At 31.9% G+C, this 27,174-nt stretch overlaps 1 protein-coding gene across 1 annotated transcript; it reads right to left on the bottom strand.

Moving 5' to 3' along the window:
- Positions 1–17,067: 17,067 nt before the first annotated feature.
- LOC124369723 lies at positions 17,068–26,816 on the bottom strand. The gene is made up of 2 exons (XM_046827781.1): positions 26,576–26,816; positions 17,068–18,624 (listed from the first exon to the last, which is right to left on the bottom strand). The coding sequence occupies exon 2, from the start codon at positions 18,622–18,624 to the stop codon at positions 17,161–17,163; it is 1,464 nt and encodes a 487-aa protein (XP_046683737.1). The 5' UTR covers positions 26,576–26,816; the 3' UTR covers positions 17,068–17,160.
- Between the last annotated feature and the right edge of the window lie 358 nt (positions 26,817–27,174).

Below are 27,174 nucleotides of genomic sequence, written 5' to 3'. Positions count from 1 at the left end.
ATATAATTGACTTTATATTTGCCATTGATGCTTCAAAGTTTGTGGAAATTTGGTATTTCTAAAATGCCAAACTATATTAAATTCAGTTTACATTTGAATTTCTGTATTGAAGGGCAAGAAACAAATTAGAGGTGATAGGTTTATGCAAGACGTTTTGTATAACTATAATTAAATTTCCCATTATTATCAAGAGGCAATAAACATTTATGTACCACAGTGTTATTCCTGTTTTATTACATAGTAAGTTACAAGAGTGTATTTATGAAGAGCTATACATTTATTTAAATAAACTTAATTTGTCATTCCTAGTAAGAAAAGCAATTTTCTTATGGGAGTGGATCACAATTTTTAAAGCAAAAGATTGGCTGTTTGTAATTAAACGTTTTTGAACAAATGATTTTTCTGCTTTATTTATCTCCTTCAAAAACTAATGATTAAATTCTATACATACATAATATTTTGTGAACTGTAGAACCCATATAAACAACCCATGGATTTACTGGTTACATCTCATGAACTGTATTGGTTCAACTCATGGATTACTTCTGGTCACTACTCAAGTTTTATTGATTAAAACTCATAGATTGTACTAGGTGTAACTCGTGAATTGCACCCGTCATAAATAATAAATTTTATTGGTTATAACTCGTGGGTTGTACCAGGTACAACTTATGATCTGTATCAGTTTGAAAGTTTTACGTGTTACATCTCTTCGATTGTACTGGTTACAACTCATGAATTGTATAGGTTTCATCACATTAATTTTACCTTGGTCTCTCGAATTATATTAAATAAAACACATGAATTGTGCCAGTTTATGTGGGTATTATTTATCAGCATATTGGTTCATAAAGTTTCTGTTATATATAACTGATCATTTTATTATTTTCTTTGTTAATTTTTACTCTGGGATACTTTAAAAGATTGTTAACATAAACTGTGCATTAATTTTTTCCACTGAATATTTTCAGCATTCTGTACATCTTCTCATAAAAAGATTAAATAAAACAGCACTGCTCAAAGGATGTTTGTATCTTATCCTCAAATATTCAGAAGTTTCACAGTCCACATCAAACACAATCAGTCAGTGTGATACCTACAACAATTCACATCTGATAAGCACGATACATGTATTGGAATAACCATCTTCTCAAACAAATTTCCCAACCAGTATAAGTAAAAATTTTATAAGTAAAAATATTTTATATATATATGCAGGATCGAATTAAGAGACGTTTATAAATTATAAGTTTGTTTTCATTAGTGTAACTAATTTTGTAGACCGTACAATAATAACTGTAAAATATATGTTACATGCAATATTTAGATTATGGTGATTTTGCTTATAATAATTTATATTAATTTTAGACTTCACAAATTACAATTCATGCATTGCATTTACTGGAAATTCTCAAATTGTAACGTAACCACAGAATTTAAACTTTTTTGTCTCTAATTTCATTATTTGAATGTTAAATTTTATACTACAGTTTGAGTGTACAGGAAAAATCTGATAAGTTTTAAGAGAGCTAACCTACCATAGCTCTCACAAGTGGTGACTTTCTGATACTGTAGACAACTAGTGCCTATTATATTGCTTATAACTGCTATTCATATCACATAACAGCACTGCTGCACCCCACAGCATTGTAGTTACTATTTAAAGACTTGTTACATAAGTTTTATAATTTTATTGTCTGTTCTGTATGGTTTTCGACTACGAGAAGAAATTGTGTAGTGTTTGTGGTGAACACATTTATTAACAACTTTCGTTGACATAAAAGTATCCACCTCTACATTATATCACTGTTAAATAAGTTCAAAATACTTTCATACTTGATTTTATTTTAGGTTGTGAATTTTAAGTTTTGAAGTATTGAGCTAGATGCTATTTTGCTGAACAAAAATGGCAAAAACGTAACTTAAATTTTTCCTGCTGTGATCATATAGTGCAGAATATTTTAAGAATATATGGAGGATGTTTCTGAACCTTTGTAATATCTTTCAAGAGCATATTCTGAGAAAAAAACTTTTTATGAAAATTTGTTTGTAGGTACTGTGTTTTTTAGCTACAGGTCCCTAAAGTAGTTTTTTTTTGTTACATTGGTTAATTTAGTTAACTCAACAGTATAAAATTTTATATCTGTTGATATTTAAAGCTAATTAGTGGAACATGAAAAATCTTTACCTGGCCTGAGAGAGGTGCTGGTTATAACTGTGGAGGAAAATGTTTTTGAATGAAAAGAAACTGATTCTAATTAACCCTTTGACGTGGTGCTTATGGTGTAGATGAAAATTCCTATGGTGGTACTTTTTTGAACAAAAAACTCATGTTTACTAACATTGCAATTGTCAACATCCATAAGTATGGATACTTTATTACCTGTAGGCCTAGATGAAGAGCAGCCAAGAATGTTATATTCATCAATTTCTTCACAATTTGTTGTTCCTTGCAACTGATAATAGTCAATATCAACACTAACTCTATCGTCAGAATCATAGTCCACCCAGTGGTCAATTTCACTATTCCGTACTGTCATTTTTACAACTAATTGTATCAATATTTCACAAAAACATGTCTAACAAACAATAAAATCCGCCAACTTAAAACACAAGAAAATACGTCCCGGTAAACAAGTCATGTTGCTTTGTTTACTCACACTGCCATTAATGCAGTCACCCGACAACAGCCTATTAAATATCATAAATGTTCATAAAAATAAAATAACGAGAAAAAAAACAAAACAACAACACAAGCTCCTTGTTCTATCCACAACGTTCTCACACTATTATTTGGTCGCAAAAATTGAGGATTTTTCCGCAAGATGGAATCATATGATAGACTGGTGTTATATGAACGTCAAAACTCACCCATGCAATGTCAAACTACGTAAAAGGGTTAAAAATGTATAACAATTAAAAAATGTAAAAGTGATATGTATCCTAAATGTGTAAAGTGATAATAGAGCAAAATGTAACAAATCTTTATAGAATAACTATGCACCTATGGCTTTGGCACACCAACATTTATAAACTGAAAATGTAGTCTAAAAAATCTGTTGTGTGAAGAAAATTTCTTTATTTTAACCACAAGAATATGTTCTTGAGAGATTTTATATCTTTCTTAGAGTATTGTTTGTAAGCTATATTTTGTTGAATTTTTCAAGGAAATCAGGAAATGGTACCTTAGATTTGTTTCTCTTACACTTTTAATATATTACTATTCTAATTAATTACTAGTCTTGTGCTTCCTGAAATGTACAAAGTACCACTTCATTTTAACAGCTTATGTAGCCTTATGAATGACATGCAATATTACTGTTATTTAGGTCTTATAGATATTATTATAAGGTGATTCTTAAACGGTTAGAAATCTGGAAATGAATTGAAGAAACTAAATGTTAAAGTTCATTTAATAAGATCTGTTCATTTATAATCAAAATTGTATTTTTGAAGGAATAGATGTGTTTGTGATTGAATCAAATTTACTTAATTGTATTTTCATGTTCGATGTTTGTGTATGTGTCCAGGTTATTGTGTAGTGTAAGGAACACCAGCAAACGCATATGCACAAAGCAGTTTTTATAGAAGACATTTTAGCCTGTTGAATTTAATGTTATTTTTATAATTAATTGACCTCGAGTTTGTATAAATTCTACTAAATTATTTGTTATTTGTATCTTTCAAATGTTTGTTGTATTCACGTATTTGAAATTTAAAAACATTCAGTCACAAAATTATTTGAGAATAAATTAAATTTGAATATACTTAACTTTTATTATTTACCTTCTTGTCTTGTTATCTCCAAGTAAGGCCATGAAGTTACACAAGGGGCTCCTAAGGGTTCTCAAAAAAGGGTTTGGCTCAACGGCTCTTTCTTAATACATGTGTCTGCGCTAAGCAACATTTTTTTTCTTCACTGAAGGTAAGAAGATAAGGAAACTCTCATTGCACTTAGACCTAACAGGATGGGTTATGGGCCACCTCTTGTCTACATCCAACGAGGACTCGGGCACTAACTCAGCAATCAATGTGAGCAGGGGAAGGCATACTCCCTTATTTTGTAAGCTTTAAAAAATTTTGATATTTAAGGAGCCCCACCCACTCCAACAGACACTCTCCACAGTAATCCTCCACTAGACGTATTGACAGTTGGTTTGCAGTTGTGACCTGAAAGTATATGTATCTGTAACAGTAAATATTGTTGTGCAAACAGCTCCGTATTTTGTCATTGTACTATTAAAAATTCTTTACCTCTTCCACGTTGTTAAAACAACTTTTAATATCTCTCTTTATTTGCAGGAACAAATATATTAGTCATTGGGGGTTCTACTCCTGTGTTATTTGTCTTTTTTTTACTATGCTGAACAAATCCAGGAGAAAAATTCAGAATGAGCTTTCTTATTCTTAACTCTTACAACAAAATTCACATTCAACGACCCATGTACAATTTTCAAGCTGAATTGCACAGAATTTTTGTATATCTTCTTCGATTTAGGAAGTTAATAAGTGTCCAGAAAAAGTTTTTGTGTTAACAATTCATCTTCTTTAAAAGAAAAGAAGAAAAAAAAACACTAATACAAATGAATTTTACCCTTAGTAGTAGTTTTACAAGTTTTTTTCAACATCACATTTTATGCACTTTTCTCAAGTAGGAAGAAAACTTAATAGTAATAGCTCTGTTTATTAAATTGGGCAACAAAAAAGCAAACCAAACTACCTTCATAAAAAGATTTTCTTGAAACACTAAACTATAGCCTTATTCTAGGAACATTTGTACAGCAGGATTCAGCAGCATTTTCAGTAAGAGTATCTTGGACAACACTGGAGTGTTTCAGTTACACAAGACAGCCCCTTCTTCACTTAATATGCAAGTTTTGTAAATATGCTATATTTATAGATTAATTCACAATTTTACTTAATTTTATTTGAATTTATTTTAGTTAATTAATGCAGTCATCAAGGTTTAATACAGTACCCTTGGCTGACCCGATTCTCCTCCATTTACCTCACAAGACTTGTTACATCAATCACTTAAATTTTCTGTACAAGGGCTGTTTGTATTCAACATCTGATAATGCTGTAAAACAAATAGTCGAACAGTATGCTGCTTGTTATTGACAGTGGAAGGTTTGCAAGTACGAGGTGTGTCCAAAAAGTATCTGACCTTGACGTCTGGCATGAACTGACGTTACTCAGTGGCAACGGCAATCTGGTCCCCTTCAAAGTACTCCCCCTCCGCAAGCCACTCCCTTATTCCAACGCTCCTCCCACTTCCGGAAACACTCCTTAAATTCATTTTGCGGAATGGCTAACAGGTCCTTCGTCGCATTTTATTTTATTTGTTCAACATCGTCAAATCTTATTCCTTTTAAAGGAATTTTTAATTTCGGAAATAGCCAGAAGTCACAAGGAGCTATGTCAGGACTGTAGGGAGGCTGTCGTAATTGGTTGATGTCGTGATTGACCAAAAAACGCTGAATAAGATTTGAGGAATGAGCTGGCACGTTATCGTGGTGCAGGATCCATTCACGGCTTGTCCACAGTTGAGGTTGTTTCCTTCACACTGCATCTCATAGCTGCCCTAGGACCTCAAGATAATACTCCTTATTCACTGTCTGGCCTCTTGGAGCATATTCATGATGAACAACGCCGTCCTGGTAAAAAAAAAACTGTCAGCATTGTCTTGACATTGCTTTGACTTTGTCTTGCTTTTTTTGGCCGTTACTCTTCACGAGTTTTCCACTGTGAAGATTGAGCCTTTGTTTCAGGGTCGTAGCCATAAACCCATGACTCATCACCAGTAATAACTTTTATAAATAGCCCTGGGTCAGTTTTTATCAAATCCAGATTGTCCTGTGAGATTTCAAGTCAATAGTTCTTTTGGTCTTCTGTCAGCAGCCGAGGAACAAATTTTGCAGAAACACGGTTCATTTTTAAATCTTTGTGTAAAATGTTACAAACTGACGATTTTGGTATTCCTAAATCTTCTTCCAGCTCTCGGACAGTCAATCGACAGTTTTCATTAATTGCTGGACGAACACGTTCAACATTTTCAGCGTTTCTGGCCGTTGAAGGCCTGCCAGATCGGTCATCACTCTCCACTGATATGCGGCCATTTTTAAACTGCCTAAACCACTCGCCACTGTGTATCGCCCATAGAAACGTCACCATAAACTTTCTGTATCATAGTAATCGTCTCTGATGCTGATTGGCCAAGTTTTTGGCAAAATTTAATGCAAAAGCGCTGCTCAACACGTTCAGTCATATTGAAATGCGACACACACACACGGCAGTACTGTACAGAACAGAGCGCTGTGACTCACTGAGTGACCGGATAGTATTCAATGCCTAATATGGGAAGGAGTAGGCTCGCCCCTCCCCTCCAATAACCGGTTCGAGCCGGTCGGTTACGCTGCAGCCGCCTACTGGTCGGCGGTCGGGTACATTTTGGGCAGACCTCGTATAGTAAGATTTGGGACATTTACCATCGTTATGTGTTACAAAAAAGTATAACACTACGTTTCAAAGTTTGCCACATTTTTTTAGTTTATTTGCCATAAGGTCTTTTATTACCACTGAAAAATAGAGTAGATTTCAATCCTTCAAACATAATAGTGTTATCCTTTTTGGTAACATATAACGATGGAAAATGTCCAAAATCCTGTTATCCTTTCAATGTGCAGTAATTGACTATGCACAATTTTCCGTTACACGCATTGCTGAGCTCCAATGCCATTACGAGTTCATCTAACAACACGTAAACATGGCTTCTGCAATTGATTCTCTGAACATGGCTTCTGTGAAGTGTTATTCAATTCTCGTAGGCTGAAGGGCCAAAGGAAGCAGAAATTCATTGAAGAATGTCATGAGTATATGGTGACAACGTTATGAGTCAATATTGATGGTGATTGAGTGAAAGATGGACAAGTTGATGTTTATGATAATGGAGAACAAGGACGCAAGTCTATCATGAAAGAAGATGTTATTGTGATAGGAGACTAGACATGAGTTCTGCATGACACCCCAGAAACTAAAGAACAGTCACAACAATGATTGAATCCAAGTCCACCAAACAAAAACTAAAAATTCAAAAAAATTCCAATAATAAGATCATGGCTACAGTGTTTTGGGACCAAAAAGGTGTTCTGCTTGTGAAATTCTTACTACCAGGGACCACGATAAATGCAAAAGGCTGCTAAGAAATATTATGGTGATTGTGGACACCATAATAGCCACTCTGAACAAAAGAAGAGGAACTTCTGGTATTGTACTTATCCATAACAATGCCCGTTCTCACAGTGCTGATCTGACAAAACAGCTGAAAACATATTCCATTGTTGTAAGTATTCATTGGGTAATACCAAAGACCATTGTATATAGCTATTTTCCAGTGTTTTTCATTAGATGGGTGAGAAACAAAACTTTTTGGGGAGTGGCTAAATATAAACATCTCTTGATTCTAATCAAATAAAATATCTCTATTATACAAGTACCAAACAGATTTTCAAAAATACCAGAAAAACTATGTGTTTGAAAATGAACAATATATTGATTTTATTTACCCTCCCATGAGCCTAATTAGTTAAATACATGGAGCAAATTCAATAGCACTTGATGATTACTAGCATTTTACAATCTGACTCATAATTTTTGCATAACTTAAGGCTATGAAAATCATATCACAGATAAAATCTCACTTTGCCAGCAAGGTAAATTCACATAACATAGTAATGGTGTGAATTACATAGTAATTCAATGTGAATATTGAGTTTTGCTCCATTACACCTTCTACTCAATGCAGTGTCTGAAATCTGACACTGGCATTGGCGGACATGGACTCCAGATTCCAGGAGTCAAGTATGTGACAATGTCAGATCTCAGACGCTGCACTGAATAGAAGGTGAAATGGAGCTAAGAGAATCCCTTGGATTGGCCATCAAGGAGGGCAGGGAGTGTCACCAAAGTTTGTATTATAAAACTAATCATGATCAATAATTTTAGTGATTTCAGTTACAATTAGTTATATAAAGTTGATCTATTAGTTTTTAAAATGTAGGTTACTAGTAGCCTATATTTTCAAAACAGTAAACACTGAGAGTTAATAAATATTGCCTAGTAAATGCAATTGTGGAATGCACTATGCAAGTCTAGTGTGACATTAATAAAGCCTTACTAGAGCCTGTGATTAAATTTGAACCAATTAGTGAACAAATAAGTACCATTCAATTTAAGTAGATTTATGACAAGTATATGGAAAAATGAAATTGGCAAGGAAATTTTACACAATGATTGAAATGACATTGGGATAAGACTTGTCAGTTATTTAAAAACCCAGAATCTGTTTTTGGGAAGCTTTCCTAGGAAGAATATACTGTCCTTATAGACAATAAACATAAAACTTTGGTGATGGATTTAAATGTTTGAGCAATGTTGTTTGGCATGGACTACTACCTAGAATTCAGACAAATTCTAAAAATTGAAAAAGAGAACAAAAAATAAGTGACAGAGTCTATTTCAATTCAGAAAAGATGTAACGTCTTGAAATATAAAATGTCAAACACTTTTCGTTCTCTATCATCTGATGAGCTGGATTAGGAAACTATCGACCCTGGATAATAGTTACGGTAGATAATATGTGGGAAACATGTAAAATATAATGAATACTATGTTCTCCAATACAAAAACCAAAAAAAAAACTCGGTGGTTCAATGAAGAATGTTAAAAAATGGTCACGGAAAGAAAGAAGCTAACATGAAAGCTTTAAATAACCAAACAACAGAAGCTGAGGAACATTACACAAAAATCAACAAATTTTGCATTAAAGACAGAGAAATGGAAAGCCATTAATGGTAAAGTAACAAAAGCAGACGAGGACAGAATATACAAAATTTGTACAGAACAGTAAAATAAAATTTATTCACAATCATACACGACAACTTGTGCTTCCATGATCTGATGAAGACATCAGAAATTCCTTGCACTTACAGTCCTTCCATGATTTCATTCTCTTCCCTTTTTGCTCGCCCTTAATACACTCAACGTGAAAACTTCGCTCACACGGATTATTGCATTTAACTTTGGTTTCATCTTCACCAAACTCATTACAAACTCACAGATTGTTGGCATCGTTAACAATGTGCAATCAAATACACTGTAGTTAGAAGGCCAGTTGATGCATGCAGAGCAGACGTGTGTTGTGTGTAGGTAGTCTTGAAACCCAGAGCGGTACGGCTTGGGTCTTATCAGTCCAGCTGACTGAACTGAACTGAAATGAAATCTTACAGCAAGCATAACATATAAAATCTTCTCTTTACTAGTCCTTAATACACTGGAAGAATGTTGTGAACATTGTGGGGGAACATCAAGGAGGATTTATGGCAGGAATATCAGTAATAGATTATATATTTATACTAAAAAAATAATAAAACTTACTACAATGAAAGTTTTGAAACTTCATACTCTTTATAGAATATGTATATCCATGATTATATCTATAACCTGAAAATTTCATTGAAATAAGCACAGCTTACTTTTTTAGAAACCCAGAGATATTTGGCAATTGATTCCAACTTGAGGACCTTAAGTTTTAGGATTAATTTCTCCACAAATTAAAAAAGAAATCTTATGAGAAGTGTTTAGTACAGTTTTGATGTTCCTTTAAAAAATTACACTGAGGTATGTTATTTTGTACAAATTATTTTATATTATATAATAAAAATACTTGCACAAAATAAAGTAACAATAAAGACTATGGATATTACTGCAGATTTAATAAAAATCACATACATAAAGATTTAAATGTTGATTCGATGTGCGGCCGTCAAAACAATATCTGTTCTAGGTGTACAATCCTTACGCAGTATGCGATTGCCCTATAGAGTTTGAAATTTTCCTAAATCTGTGCAACGATCTCTACAATGATAACTTTATAGTGTGTAGAGGAGCCTTGATTGATGTTGTTAGTCCTTTTGGCTGCCATCCTCCACCGCTACTGTCCAGTATACAGGTTGTTTCAGACTACCTGTCTCAAATGTCCAGCGGTCAACGGCTAATTGCAGAGGTTTAGTTTAAATGGATTCCCCACCAAATCGACCTTAAAGAATTTGTTTAATATAATTTCACTTGTATAAATACAGAGTGTTCCAAAAACAGATGGTCCCATGTTCGAATCTCAAATATTTCAAGTGCAAACACATGTCATGTTGTACATTACTACAATGGTCTTTGCATCCTCAACATTTTGGCAAAGAAGAAGTGTTGTTATCTTTATTAATTTAAAAATGGTGGTCTAAAGTGTATGGAAATAGGTGATTTTCTTTGTTTTTTTGCCACTCCTGTAACATGAACTCACACCAAAATAAAATTTGTTCTCTATACTTCATGATATGAGCTTTCAAATTATACTATGCATGGCCGTATTTTTTAAAAACTTTCTATCACTGTAAAATTAACATTTTGAAAATACAAAAATGCTAACCCAAAAATCACGACTTTCTGCACCGGTGAAAATTTTTAATCTGAGCTCAAAAATCAAATTTTTCAAGTATGGAATAGTTGCATGCAAAGCTTTTACCAAATCAACGTGAAAGTAAATTTGACTAAGTAGAATTTCATATATTTCTGCCTGAGACCCATGGAAACCATATGTGGCCCAGCAGTTATGTTGAAAGATAACATACTCAAAGAAGTTTCTTCCAAAAAGTTCCTTGGAATTCATCTTGATCAAGGGCTGACATGGAACTCGCACATGGAAGTAGTCTGCTCAAAATTGTCTTCTGCAATGTTTGCCTTGAGAAGTTTTTCTCTGAACAAAGAAAAAAGCCAACTCATAAAGTTTTGCACAAAAAATCCAAATTTATGCACCTGAAAATATAGATGTTCCTGTGGTATCGTTGGCGAGGTTCTTGGGGGTTGTGGTGGACAGTATCATCAAGTGGAATGATTATGTAGCACTTAGTAGCTTCAAAATTAAGCTTGCTTGGTTTGCGATTAGGGTTATTTTCAAGTCGTTAATCCTGAGACTTTATGGACTGTCTGTTATGCCTATGTCCACTCGCACCTGAGATATGGAGTGGTGTTCTGGTGAAACTCTGTGGACTGTAATAAGGTTTTCATTATTCAAAAAAGAATTATTCAGACAATTTTTCATCTGAAATACAGGCAGTCCTGCTGACCCATTTTTATTCAATTTAGAATTATGACTTTGGCCTACCTATATATTTATGAAACCCTCTGTATGTACATCAATATCAACAAAATTCAATAAACACCAGTATGAGCATAACTATCAGCTGAGAAACAGAGACCTTCAGTATCCAGTCCACGATTTAACCTTATATGAAGCTTGAATTTACTGCTCAGCTCTGAAATTGTTTAAAAAACTTCCCCCACATCTCAAAATTCCCACAACAAATTTAAATTTTCCCAAAAACATCATCTCCTTGACCAGGCCTACCACCGGTTAAGCCTATTTAAAAACGTTTATACATATATTTGTAATATTTTTTACCTTTTTATTACAATAATAACTGACTTCTAAATATTAAAGTAATAACTATTTGTACATTTTCATTATTATAGTTTGTATTAGTTTCTATAATTTAGGAATTTTCACTACAATTTTGTATTTTCAATATAATTACTTCATTTTCATTGTCATTATGTTCTAAAAATGAAATTATGGGTTTATAATAATTGAAATAGGAAAAACACATTCTGGAATAAAATCTTGCTAAATATCTTGTAAACACAGCATCTATTGTTGTTCCATATCTCGTTGTACTTATGTTTTTATCCTTTGACATTGTTAAATTTAATTTAACCTTTAAAAAGTAAATTAATGATTTTGACGTTTCTTCAGCAAAATGTTTATTAAAATCTATTTTTATGTCATTTATTTTTTAAGTAAATGTAAGTTAAGGCCCAATATAACTGAGTAAAGGTTATAATTATAATCAACAGAAAGACTAATTTTCTTCCAGGATTAAATTACACTACAGCTTTGTTAGCTAGAAAAGATGTAATCAATTTATCTTTAATCCATTTTTACATCTCACAAGGACAAAATTAGTAGTGAACTAGAATAGGACTTAATATTAACCGTGCTGAAATTCAATTTAGAATGCGATGAGCCTTAAATACCGCTTTTAAATAATGCAGTAAAAGTTTATCAATTTTATGTTGGATTCATTAGTAAATAAATTAGTAGTTCCATAGTTTCAATTCACAACAGTATTTTGCCATATATTTTAGTCTCTTTGCAATGATTGTTTCGTGTTGGAAGTTTTCTAGTGTGTTAAAGTCAACATAGCTATTAATAGTAGAATATGAATTGATTTTGTAAATTTTGACAGCTTTAAAATTGGAGCTTAAGTAACCTAACCTAAAAAATTTCATAACCAAGGGAAGTGTGCAGAAGTGGGGATAGATCAAGACAATGCGATATTTCTGACAAAATTTACTTCAAAAACACTATGATTAAACTGATCAAATAGTTAGAAAACAAATCACTGTAAAACACTACTAGATTAGATAAGTGTTTTGTTATTTTCCTTATCATATATAATGTATGTTATTGTGATTTATATTTCCCTTTTAATCTATCCTAACAGATTTTCAGTAATGACAACTTTTTTTAGTTCAAATCAAATGTTTTTATAACAGTTTGATTTACATTTGGGTAAAGCTGTTTTACTTTGAAAGCATGTGCAAAACAGAAACATGCGTGACATGAAATTAAAGTTTTTTCCCGTGCAAAACATACATCCATAGCCTGCCAAAAGAAGTAGTCAATTCAAAAAGGCTGTCAGAATTATCATCAAACTGAAAAGAATAGACTTGTGCAGACCTGCGTTCAAAGAGTTGCAGATATTTACTTTACCCTGTGTCTACACCTTTGAAACTGTCGTTTTGCTTGTCTAAATGTGCCTTAACATGGAGCCGAGACATACACAGTCACAACACTAGAGGCAGGAATAATCTCCTTACTGGCCAGTACAGGACGGTATCCTGAGCACTTGCTCTTACAAGCAGGTGTTGTACTATTCAATAATCTGCCAAACTCTCAAAAATTCAAGAAATGCCCAAGGTATCTAAGACTCGCCTCAAACGTATTCTGGCCCCAAAGGCTTATTATAGCATGGGTGAGTTCCTGGTATATAACTGGAAGAGAAACGATTTTGGAGAAAGATAAAAACCTGGTGTCGAAGAGGAAATAATTGGTCTCTAATTGGAAAGAAACAAGAAGTCTCAGCTTTGCCTGACTTCCAGGCGGTAAGAGCGACAAAACATCTTGGAGTAATCATTGATGACTCGCTGAACTGGCAGGACCACATAGATTCTCTCTGCAAGAAACTCAGCAGTGCCCTATTCGCCCTCAGAAGAACGCAAGCAGTTAGCACGCCTGAAGCAGTTTTAACTGCCTACCATGCCCTTTTTGAGAGCAATATGAGGTATGGTATAATGGCGTGGGGTGCGTCTTCCCAACACAACTTAGAACGTGTGCTCGTTCTTCAGAAGAAAGCAGTGAGGCTGTTATCTGGGCTGGGATGGAGAGACAGCTGCAGAGGACATTTCAAGGAGCTGAAGTTGATGACAGTTGTGGGTTTCTACATCTACGAAGTCATCGTCCTGGCGACTTCAAATCAGCAGACTCGACATCAAGACCTGCATGGGTATAATACCAGAAATGCCCAAAACTTTAGCCTTCCTGCTCATCATCGGACACTTTTTGAAAAAAAACCATCATATGCAGGGGCAAAATTCTACAACATCCTGCCTCAAGTCATCAAGAGTGAGAACCCCAGAACGCTAAAGCTTCATCTCACCAGGTGGCTTCTTGAAAACCCTTTCTACAGTGTGAATGAGTTTTTGAACTGGCAACACTTTCATCACTAATCATGGATTCAAAACCGAAATTGATTTGTGAAGCAAGAAAATTGTTGTAATTAATTGTATTAATTTGTAACGCCATTTCAGGTCTTTGTGATTTTGAAATAAAGCTCTCTCTCTCTCTCTCTCTCTCTCTCTCTCTCTCTCTCTCTCTCTCATTGGTGAGCAGATGGAAGCTGAATGAACGTGCCTTGTATGTTTGACTAGATGGTTGAGTAATAATTTGTAGTTTATTTAAAATTAATAATTGCCCTTACAAAATTCATTGTAATAATCTGACTGCAATAAAATATATTATTATTATTATTATTTTGAATGGTAAGGAGGCATCCACCACATTAAATTAAGGGCCGTACAAAACTGAACAACTTATATGCCTAAAGTTCTTTTCTATCTCTTACTATTAAAAAACTTTATAATAAACTGTATTTATGGGTACCGAGTGGAAGTTTACAATGTCTCTTTACAAGTAGTTAAGCAACTAAGAGGGCAAAAAATAAAATAAAATATAAGAAAGCTGTATTTACTGAGTAATAACTTAAACCGTGCGCTCAAACTTAGCATTTACATACTTATCTCTTATCATTACAAAAGTGGGTTACAAATTCGATTTTATGGATAATTTCAAAACTTATTCGATAAATTTATTGCAAGACCAATAAACTGTAAAAAGAATGAAGAATCTAAAAGATGTTTACATACCTTATAATGCTATGAGTGCATGCTGTTACTTTCTATGCATCGTTGAATCCATGAATAGACTGTAACACTTCTACATTGAGCTCAGCAATTGAATTTACACTTTGCATCTGCATGTCCTCCCGAGTTGTTGGTCAGTATTTGCATATGATGTCTTTTAGTCCTCCTAGAGATAATAGTCCACACAAATAAGATCAGATAACATAGGCGGCCAAGAGATCGGACCACCTCTTCCTATCCACTTGTTGGAAACTGATGGTTCAGAGATTCCTGAACATTTCTAGCATGGTGAGAAGGTGTGGCATTTTTTAGAATCCACATTTTCACATTTACCTCTCAAGGAACATCTCTTTGTAACCTGAGCTGTATAGCTTGAAAAATATCAGTACATGCATCCATTAAGCGTTCCTTTGAGAAGAATACTGCTTTTGTTGTCGAACTCACATAAAACCTTCAATGACAGGTGTCAAACACACTGCTGACTAATAGCTAGCATGCCCAGAAGCTGACTTAATAGACACCGAGCAGCTTTAGAACTGAGGCGCTTTTCTTTATTCACTCAATTTTGTACTCATAACCCTCAGCAAGTGCTAGTTTTTTATTCACTCAAAACCAAGCAGTATCTTCAAAATCTGTTATAACTAGCAAATGCTATGTTTGATTCATTTTGTCCATAATTTTTAACTTGATTAAGTAAACAAAAAAAAAGAAAAGAAATTTCACTTATTTAAACCAATTAACCAGACAGTAACCAAAAATAAACAGTAATTAACATGAAATAGAGAGGCAATATATCAATATTAACCATAACAATATAATATTTAAATTAATTGATTAGGTCATCCAAAAAGCTTGGAAACAGGATAGGACTAATGTTTGTCTTCATAGATTTTATCCGTATTACAATATACTGTGAAAAGATTAACTGTAAAGTTAAAATTAATTGGTAAGAAAATGATATGTTTTTTGTTTTTACAATCAAGCAGAGTAGATAAACTAGGGACAGATCTCAAGTTGATGGGATGAAACCTATTTAGGACTACGCAGATAGCTATTAAAACTTGCTTGATATTAATATCTAAAAACTGAGCAATGTTATCACACAACCACTTACAGATACCACCCACTACAGGGAGGGTTGACCTTCACTATTTATAGCCTTATAATGTAATAAGAAAGCAAGCTAACAGTACTACAACAATTGAGTCTAACTGTATTGTGTAGGAAAATTTAAAAAATAATACATTCATTTGTTAAAACAAAACAATATCGTAGTGCGTGCATGTAAACATCGCTACGGCCGACAACACAGTCTCACTTCTAGCAGCATTCACTTAAAATAAGACATCCCTATGTTCAAATTGTATCTGTCTGAATAATGAGATTACATCACCTTAAATCCATAATATGTGACTGAAGACTCATACTAACATTTTTAAGGTTCTTTTTGTCAACATTTTGATTGAATCTGTCAAAATATTCAGAGTTTAGAAATCCTTGAGCAAATTTATAAATTCTACTCAGTATTTAAAATAGAATGTGTTTACAGCTATCAGAATTATGTTAATAGTTGCACAAGGTATATAAATGAAAAGTATAATAGAAAAAAGAATGTGAAAATTATAATTATGCAAGCTCTTCATGTTGGCTGTTAATTATGCCACAATTAGAATGATCCAGTGAATAGTGTTGAAGGTGCGTTATTCTCCAAATAGCCCAGTCAAGTGGTGTGTTTAATTTGAAAGTTCTGGTGTAATTGTTTTATTTGGCTTATTTTATGTTTTCAGGGTTGCTGAACTTGAATCTGATGTTTTACAACTTAAATTGTGTTGAAAATACACCATAAACTTAGCCACTTTAAGCCTACACAACAAAATAACAACACCAAAGCAAAATAATATAATAATAATAATACAATATATTCCTTAAAGGAATAATAACAAAGAAATGTTATGGATTAAATGCTGGTTTTGTTTTTACACTTAATCATCAGGTTTTTCTGTATATCTCTGTATAAAAAAGATTGTAAAAATATAAAGTGTAGGAAATTTTACGCTCTTTATTTCACTAAAGGGTTCTGTTTCAGATAAAATGTCTATTTTCAAATTAAAAACCAAAATCAAGAATACATCATGGTTTTTAGTGTATTTTTAAAATCTTTTCATATTTGTTTCAAATTATTTTTGTTGGAAAACATTAGACTTATTTTCAGATACCATGAAAATGTAAAACAAGCCAAATAAAACAATTATTAATCCAGAACTTTTCACTTCAAGCCCTGTTAAAACACTATTTGACTGGGCCAACAACGAATGTTTTGATAGAATAAATTTGTATTCAGTTATTTAGATCGTAGTGTATTCTGATTGGTACTGGAGTGACGTGGGCACCAAACTCTCCTGGCGACCAAAAACAAAAAGTTAACTAAACGGTAAACAAAATATTGTTTGTAGCTTGTTAGAAATAACAAGAAAATGTCCAAAAATTCTATAATTCTGAAAGAAAACAAAATGCTATTATATCCTGGGGCATTTTCATCTTTTTAATATCACATCTTAGAGTTGTACATTACATTACACAGTGAAAATAGTTCTTAAAAATTACTGGCGATTCTTCATCACTTACAAAATTAAGGCTGGGTTTCAAACTAGAAAATGGATTACGAGAGGGACCACTTTTTAACAGAATCTGTCTTGTTGCATTAACTCTTTCAATGTCCATAAGAATTTCTTTCTGGGTATATTCTGTCACAAGAACTGGTGAACTATAAGCAAGCATGTTTGTTATACTGGGGCTCCAAGTGTCTGCACCGTTAAACCCAGTTGACCGGTACAGACCGGGGTTGAATACACAGACCAAGTCCGGTTTGGATTTACCTGAACACAAATGGTATAAATTGTTATAAAATTTGAAGCTTATAGATTTATTTCTAATCCGGCATTGTTTGCACACAGTGTACTTTTCATTTTCAGTCTTAGCATTCAGTTCTGGTCCAATGAATTCAACTTGTAAGTGTTCTAAATTTGGAATCAAATGTAGAAAGTAATACTCCCATTTTTCTAAGTTGCTTGTTTCAAAGTCCGATTCAGCGCCAACAATGTGTAATGATATTTTCTTTGTGCTGAGCAGTTCTGTTTTTGTCTTGAAAATGGTGTTTAGAGCAGTAAGTGGACAAGTAGCTATTTCTGTTAGTTGTAAATATTCAAACTTTTCCAAGTATTTACAGATGCTTTGAAAGAAACAGTTGATGTCGGACAGTTTTGGAAGTAATGGTTGTATTTCACAAACTGGGATGGACGGACGAACAACTCCAAACTTACTTTGGTCCTCCACAATCCGTTTGAATTGAAGCACATGCTCACACCACTGACTGTGGTTACTCTTCTCTTGATGTCCTGCACAAAAACTGTTGTGCTTGCAGTTGATACAAACAACTAAGTTGTTATATTCTTTGCAAATTCCACACACATTTGGAAAGATAAACATTTCTTTTTCCCACCCCTCCAATGGTCTCTCCACCTTAGTCTCACAGTCTATCATGTTTTTGAAACGAAAAATCCTAAATTTGTCTGGTGGCAGGTTATGAGCACCTTGCATGATGTGCTTCACACCTCTGTCTACACATACTGCCACAACTGCATCACAAAGGTCAGCGTGGCTCGGCCAGTGTTCTCGCCGATGCTCCTGTGAGCAGTATGAGATCAAGTTACACTTGGGGCAAGTCACTTTTTTTACTAGCTCTCTTTTGCATACCTGACACAATGAGTATAGGTAATATTCTCTTCCTGTGAATCTTTCACTTGAAGGATGGTAGGTTTCAAAACTTATTTCATTTTGTAATTCCATAGCTCCTGTTTCATTTATTTTTGGAATATCTGTTATACAATCCACTTTCTTACTGTCAGAAGTATCTTTTTTTAAATCTCTTTGTATTTTTGGATTTTTTTCAGGTTTAAGAATTGGCGGATCTTGCCTATTTTCATTTGGAGGTGAGATCTCTTGTTTGTTATGTTTGTTTTTTCTTCTACCCATCTAAAACAAAATAGAAATTTATTAAATTAAAATACAATAAAATAAATCATATTGGTTAAGCTATGAGTATATGTGATAGAGGTCACAATTCATTCATTTTCTCTGAATATTATTAAATAATGTTTAAGTTTTGCCAAGGTAGCTGGTTTTACACTAAACTTTATGTTCACATTGAATAACAAACAATGGACATAGAATTTAATGTGTAGAGTGGTTTTAAAACTCAACACCTATATTATTTAAAAGAGATATTACAATTCTGGTTTTGGAACATTCCGTCGTAAGGGAGAATTCCAAACACCACACTTATCTGTTTACAAACACTCTTGTTATTTCCCACCACTCCTGATTGATTAAAAAGTAAAATGGTCATATCCAAATTCAAATTTGTATTGTTAAAGACATAAACATGCATAACAATCGTCAAAATACATAACATTTAAGTATGAGCTAGTGTCTATCTTACAAAAAGAACTAATAATCCTTACAATTAAAAATCATTGAGTAGTATAATATTCTTTTTAAACTAACGAAAGCTTGAGCTAGGACGAAAGGAAACTAGAGTATTAGCCTCTTTGAACCCAGATAGCAAGTTATTGTAAAATTTTGTAATGAAATAAAAAGTTTGTTTTTCAGTAAAATTTATTAAGTGGTTTGGAAGAGCAAATGAGCTAGTACTGAGAGTATTGTTAGGTGACTGTTTTACTGGGAATAGGTGTTTGTTTTTAGAGACAAATTAAATGCATTCTAACAAGTATAAGCTTGAAAAAGTCAACAAGATAAACTGCGTAAAGAAACCTCTACACAATTGAGATTGATCAAGTTCACATATTACTCTAAAGTTTGAATGAACTTTTTCTCCAAAACATAATTTGTGTGTATATGATTGTCGTTTGAAATGTTTTTTGTAATTTTTACACTGTAAAAATAACTAAATCAGTTTACAATATTCCATATGCGTACAGTTTATAATAAATAATATTAACTTTCTCTTATTTTTGATCACTTAATGTTATTTTATAAATACTTTATCTATAAGATCTGTATAATAACTTAAAACCTACTACTTAATTTTCAAAGTTATAAAATTTGCAGTGGCTCATATACACTTATTTAGCAAGTTTCATATTGATCACGCTGTTAATCATTTTAGATAACTACATCCTCATTTTTATCTATCCTCTTCAGTTTTGCCACAACACAAAATCCAACACTTCTAGCTAATGGAGAGCTTTTTGTATAGATGAATTTACTTTGGTAATCTATCTTGCTAGTAGAAAACGACAACCATCAAACATTTAATTCCTTTCATTTTACATTAATAAATTTGATATTCTGTCTCTGTCCATTTTAATTTCCAGTTGTTACTAAAAGGATGGGTTTGTTAAGATTACTACCTATTTTAAAAGCTAAAATACACAACTGTATAAACTATAAAATTATTGTTTACCTCAAATACATAATACATATACGAAATTAAAGGATAAGAAATTAATGTTATATAGTGTGACTGTTTATACATCTGTTTGTATTATGTAAATTACATTAAATTTAAAAATTATAATCATAAAGTGACATTATGTGAAACTCTTTTTATTTCTAACATGATTTTTATATATTTGTTTTAGATATAATGATGATAAATAAGCTAGCAAAACAAAACTATTACTAAATCTTACTTTTACTACATAAATTATGTAAATAAACATGAAACTTTTGTTTGCAAAATATTGTAGATAACAGCAAAGTCAGAACTGAACTCGCATCACATGACAACTGTGTATTTTGAAACAGCTGCACATCTGACTATTAGCTGTACAAAGATATAAATTTAAACCATGGTCTAAAGTCTAGAGAATCAAATCCCGACATTACATGAATTGCCAGAACTAATTAAATAAAATATGGAAGCTTAACCTAATCTCAGGCTTTGTATACAAGGTGAGTGTGTTAATCCCAACATATACTCGTGTTTCATGATTAATGTATACTGACATTTAAATTTATGCTTTTTATTTTACAACGTTCCAGAAAGAAAGAAAATTATTCTTCATTTCACAAGATCATTGTATAGTGTATGTTTATATAAACAAGAAAGCATAAACTGATACAACTTTAAAAATCAAATATATGACATGTATTATATATAAAACAGATGATCCATTATGGAAAATATAAAGGAATAAATATTCGCACAACAATAGGATAGGAGATGGATGCGTAACAATTGAATCCATCCCCCTCTCCAAAAATCCCTACATGATATGTTTCCGAGTATTCTAGAACTGTTTTTAACTTTCTTGAGTAAGTAGCAAAGTTACACTATTGTAGCTAGTAGAGATTTCATTATAAACTTTGATGTAGCATCTGGTAAAAGGAAATCTTGAAAAATAGTTAGTGATATTTTATCAGCCTTTGTAATTGAAAATAAGGCCTATTCTCAGGCCACACTTTTTAATTGAATTGAAAATAACTTTATTCATAAAGTATACAGTGGTATACATTGAATGGCGTCATTAGAAAAAACTTAAAAACTAAAAAAACATATATATATATATATATATATACAGTATTGATAAAATATATGATAAAAGGACTAAGTTAATTATAGTTCAGCTAACCCATACAATGGTTTCTCTGTTAAATACAATTTTAGCTCTTTTTTAAATTCTTTAAAGTTGTCAATGCCTCTCAATTCCACAGGAAGCCTTGATAAAAATTTTGCACCTGCGCTTGGTTTTTTTGTTGAAAAATTCAAGCCTATGGGAGTCAATGGCAATTTCGTTTCTATGTCTGGTAAAATATGTATGTCTGTCACCTAGTCTAGGAATTAAACTATTATTACATAATTGTTTTACATGTAGTGTGGTATGAAACACATAAAGGCTGTAGACAGTCATAATGCCCAAGTGAGAAAAATGTTCGCGAACTGAAACGTCAAAATTTAGATTCAACATGGTTCGTATAGCTCTTTTCTGAAGAAGAAGAATTCTATCTAAGTTCTGCTTTGATGTACCACCATAAATAGCAATACCAAAAGCAACAGATGATTCGACCAGTGCATAATAGAGTGCCTTTAATGTATTAATTGAACAAAATTTGGACATTCGGTAAATAGCATATATTCCTGAACTAACTTTACTTACTACATGGTCAATGTGGAGATTCCATGTCAAGTTTTCGTCTACAATTAGACCTAAAAATTTTGTGGAAGTTACTTTATTCAAAACTTTATTATTGATATTTATAACTGGATCAATGGGTTGTTTACTTTTCCCTGTTGAGAACATGATAAATTTGGTTTTACTTGCATTTAATAATAAATTATGGTTACTTAAATAATTGTTCATACCTGTTAGACTTAATATTGAATTATTTTCTAAATTATTTAATGATTTTTCACTAATCTTTAAACTAGCATCATCTGCGTAGAGGCACAAATTTTTTGATGGACCACCAGGAAATGAAAGACCTTTTAAATAACAGATGAACAATAGTGGGTCAAGAATTGAGCCCTGTGGAACGCCGTGATGAATCTGAGCAAGAGGAGAGTGGCTGCAAATAATACGATTTTTTTCCGTAGTTTTTATTTCAACAAATTGTTTACGATCAATTAAGTAAGAATTTAGCCAATTCAAAGAATTGCCACAAATTCCCACTATGTGATCTGAGCAAGTCTTCTGAGGCAAATTAAAACACTATGAAATTCGAGGTATGCCACATTTATTTGTGGAGGCCTATTTTAAAACTGTACACAAAAGGTATGTATAAATGGCAGCTGGTCGCAGAAAGTTCTGATCATGTAAGGTTTGAATTTTAGTCGATTTTTATTTCTAATTTTTGAAATAATTTACCTTATTTAATGGAAAAATCAACAACTTTGTATGCAGATGATACTACCTTTTTAAATGTCAGTGTAATATGAATAAATTGAAATTACAAGTAAATAATACATTGCCAGCTGAATCTCATTGGTGCCATGCAAATAGTCCTTTGTTTGAAGTTTGTTTTTTACGATGGAAGGATTTTTAAGGAAAAATCCTGTTTCCTTCACATGCAAATAGTTTTCTGCTGAATAATGATATGACTCAAAATAACATGTTTAGTTTAGTACATGTTGGATAATAGAGAGTCAGAATGGTAATCTGTGTAAAAATGTCAATCTCCTAGTTATCCATACTGACGACAAGCTAAACTGGGACTCTCATGTGAACCATATTTCCACAAAGCATATCAGAGTGCTCTTTCTTAAAAAAGAACCTACATTCTTTCTACTTCTTAACTATTTAAGAAATGCTGATTTTGCCTATTTACAGTCCATCCTCAGATATGCTCTAGTACTGTGGGTGAATGGCAGTACGATATTGGACAGCTTAATCTTGCAAAAGAAAGCCACCAGAACTATTAGTAAATCACATGTTCTCAAACACTATATGTCATTATTTAATTCTGTTTAATCAGATACAGACGGTAGTAAATTTGTATATTCATTACCTAATAAACCTTGTAAATAAGAACAAAAAAATACTGACATTCAATGCACATGATTATAATAATAGGAATAAGAATAATGGACTATTGTCTTCTATTGGCTGAGGAAGACAATATATAGTCATAAAAGTTTTTCATTTAAAGTGTACAATGAAGTAAAAGCATGAATTGAAAAGTATCCATACATTTGATTTTAAAATAAATTTCATCGGTGGCCGTTAAAAAACCTATTTTATTGTTTACATGATTTTGGTTCCACTGTTTTAAAATAGTTTAGCTCACTAGTAATATGTTATACTATGTGTTTTATTTGTCATATAATATAAGTTTACTTCATCACTGTTACATATAATTTATTATGAATTATTTATTATTTTTGTTATCTATTACTGTTAATATTAATTTTGATTACATCTGAATGCCATAAGTAATATCTAGTTATTTATTTATTTTTATAATTTAAACTATTCATTAAGTTAAGTTTAACTTATCATAGTGTATGATGGATGACCTACTAGAAATGCTCAATCATGACTTGGTCAATATTCTTATGGTGCATATGACAAAAATACAGATTTCATTTAGTCAATCACAAAATGAGAAAATGTTTTATTTGTATATTTTTATAAGCATTTTATCTAAAAAAAAAGTAGTAACACAACATCATATTTTAATAATTAGATCGATTTGCACTATTTGATTTTTAAATGTGTTTTTTAGTAAAAAGACTTATACCAGGCTTTACTAATTGTGTGCCCTGTTCTATAAGAGTCCTTTTTTGAGAATTGTAACCGCAGTGACATACTAGTATCTGCATATTTGTGATATTAGGACTTATAAAATATATGTGGTGTTATGTTTGGTCTAGCTACAGAAGTCTAAATTGGTAGTACTCCACTATGTTTGCCCTTCAATTACTATAGCTAAATGTTACAGATATCGTAAATACAATGAGTTATTAACTAAATTTTGGTTGCTTACTCGTGAAATCAAACATGTCACCTTTGCATTACAGCCGTAACAACCAAGCATATTAAACAAAATTATAATTTTTATACCTTTGTAGGTTTACATTAAAAATTAAAAATATTAGACGATGTCATGTCTTCTGTGAATGAGGGGCAAGACGTAATGAATCTTAATATTTATAATCAGAATTGACTCCCCCTCCCCCTCCCAGTCAGCTTGCAGGCGGCAACTCCTGGCCAGACTGATGATTAGCACCTGTGTGCGATGGATGGTTGCTGCTCTCACTCGTGTGTGCCGTGGCATCTTGCCACTATTTGACATATTTCTACTGCACAGGTGTGTTCTTGTTAAACACATCAAACTACCAGATTTAATTATAAAACTATGTATACAATGTAAAAATTTAAATGTGTTTATTTTCACACGGACTAAAGAAATTATATCACCTGTTGGTAGATTGTGAAGACATGTTTTGCAAATTTTGCTACTGGTTTGGATTTTATAACTATTTTAATTAATTTAAAAACAAATTAATACTTTTATAAAACTAAAATGAAATGTATTTGATTGCCTATGTTTCAAACATTTCAATAATATCGTAAACAGGATGGGACTTGTTATACAGTATAAAATATTTTTGTCTAGGCATAGATTTATAATAAGTAAATTACAACCAGTTCCAAGGATAGGTCAATAAAAATGTTTTATTTGTAATACATTTGTATTATATTAGTTTCCACAACATTTATTTATATATTTGTACTATAATAAATTACCAAGGGGAGGAGTAATTTATTTCCATTGTGTACTACAGGATGGTGATAATGGACAAACATTCTTACTTTGAAACAAACAATCAAAACAGTGAATCCATTCCAATTATCATTTGTTTTTATAATTTTATCACTTGAAATATTTTATTCTAATAGAACAAAAAACTTGCAAGAGTAATTGAGTGAAAAGTGTTCATCCAATAATGCATGACAGAATATAATAAATATATACTTTTCTCTAGGCAATGTTTCTAATTGAACTTAATCCAGAAGTGTACTCATCTGAGTAATCATTCAAACCGGATTATTCAAAATTGTATTAGTTTATTACTCAATTGTATTTAAGTACAAAACTAATATTATTCAACTAAAATCACTAACATTTTTATTCAATATCATTCAGTCAAGAATACGTTTAGGAAGACACAGTTTTCAAAATAATACAAGTAGTAGAATGATAATCAAATGAAACAGAAGTAGCATTAAAAAATAGTACAATTTTATTTAAAGTTATAATTACTAATAACCAACAATTAATTATAAAATTATTTTAAAACAACAATACATGTTCAAGGACATTTCTTGATATTTATACATTTTATTTTAAAATCCTACTTCACCAGTACCATAGATAAGATAAAATTATACAGAATAAAAAGAAGATTTATTTTGCATCAGCTAGTATAGTTTTCTATATTTATTTCAATCTACTGGCCATGCCTTCTGTGGTAATGTGTTAATTAACATTAATTTCAAACATGCATGATAATTGGTGGTTTAATTCTGTGTCTTTCATCCAATTGTGTGTGTCTTAAGTATAATTTCTTGTGTTTAAAGACAGGATTAAACAATTTCTCATACTAAAACTATAAAGGAATTCTTGAAAAACTAGATAATATTAAAGTGTATATTTCTTGTATATTAAACAAAAAGAATTTATAATTCTTTCATACAGACCTCTTATGACTCTTAGTGTTTACTTCTAATATACAGGATAGGAATAAAGTCACTCTCCTGTTTTAATAATAAAAAAAATAAAAAATGACAGCTTTGTGGAATCTCCATCAGACTATTTGCATTGAATTGAAATATTCTTTATTCATTTTAGTACACAAAAAGTACTTGACTGGTGTCAATAGTTTACAATATAATAACAATTATACATTCTAACTAAGGATCATACAATAACTTTGTATTAACTAATATGTACTTACCCTAAATAATGCAGCAAAAACAAATTCAATGAAACCCTATTTTACAATAATTATAATCTCATAATCTCAAAATACACTTAAAATCTCATAAACAATTCACAGCTTTGCTTCAAACTCTACAAAATTATATAATGTTTTGATATATATATATATATATATATATATATATATATATATATATATATATTATATATATTTATTTATAGATATATATATGATATTTATGTTAAGTATTTTTTTATTTCCCTCTTTTGCTAAAATGAGGAGTGGGGATGGTTCAAAATTGTAAGTGTTACTTTTAGGTTGTGACCAATCAAATGGAAGTGAGTTTAAAAAATTAATTCAGAGCCACATATGCAGAAAAATTCTGTTTGCTCTAATAAAAATGACAGATTACTAAAAATTCTATATTTCAAAGACATACGTGAGAGCCATTTATTGAGTCAAGAAAATATATTGCTTTAAAAGTAACTATTCTAATTTTATTACTAAAGCTTACTTTACCTTTATTTTCAAATTCCCATTCAAACTATACAGATAGTTTCACAATAACGCTGAATTCCACTTGTTCACTAATATGTACCAAATGGTCTTAGATGTTGGTTAGCACTGATGAAACCACAGGAATTGAATAGACCGGTTCACACACACACTGCAGGCTTGCTCTCACTCTCTCAACAGTTCGGGCGTCTGTCTTCGAAGGGAATCACTAAAAGATTGGATTAGACCCAGTATAACAATTAGTGCTGTATCCAAGGCTCGAATAATAGTTGGCAACCCATAGCTACTCCTGAGCCAACAAACTCAAACTCACTCCTAGCCCTGCGACATGGGGCACGTGCGCTACATGCGCCAAATACTCTGCATACTCTGCTTTGGTGTTATAGAATTATTCGGCCTTACCGGCAATATTAATATGTGCAAAATGTTTTGTAAGTATTTAAAGAGACTAAACATAAGCTCATAGCTTTACAAAAATAAACAGTGTGATTCTCTGTTGATAAAGTTTACAATCTATATATAACAAATACTTAAGGTATTTAAAACTAAGATAAAAAATTTAATTAAACATTCATCTTTCAAATTACTCTCAAATGCCAGAT

Source organism: Homalodisca vitripennis, chromosome X (genome assembly GCF_021130785.1).
Source record: "Homalodisca vitripennis isolate AUS2020 chromosome X, UT_GWSS_2.1, whole genome shotgun sequence".
Taxonomy (NCBI): Eukaryota; Metazoa; Arthropoda; class Insecta; order Hemiptera; family Cicadellidae; genus Homalodisca; species Homalodisca vitripennis.
The sequence above is the reverse complement of the archived record's forward strand: the minus strand, read 5'-3'. Positions and strand labels throughout refer to the sequence as shown.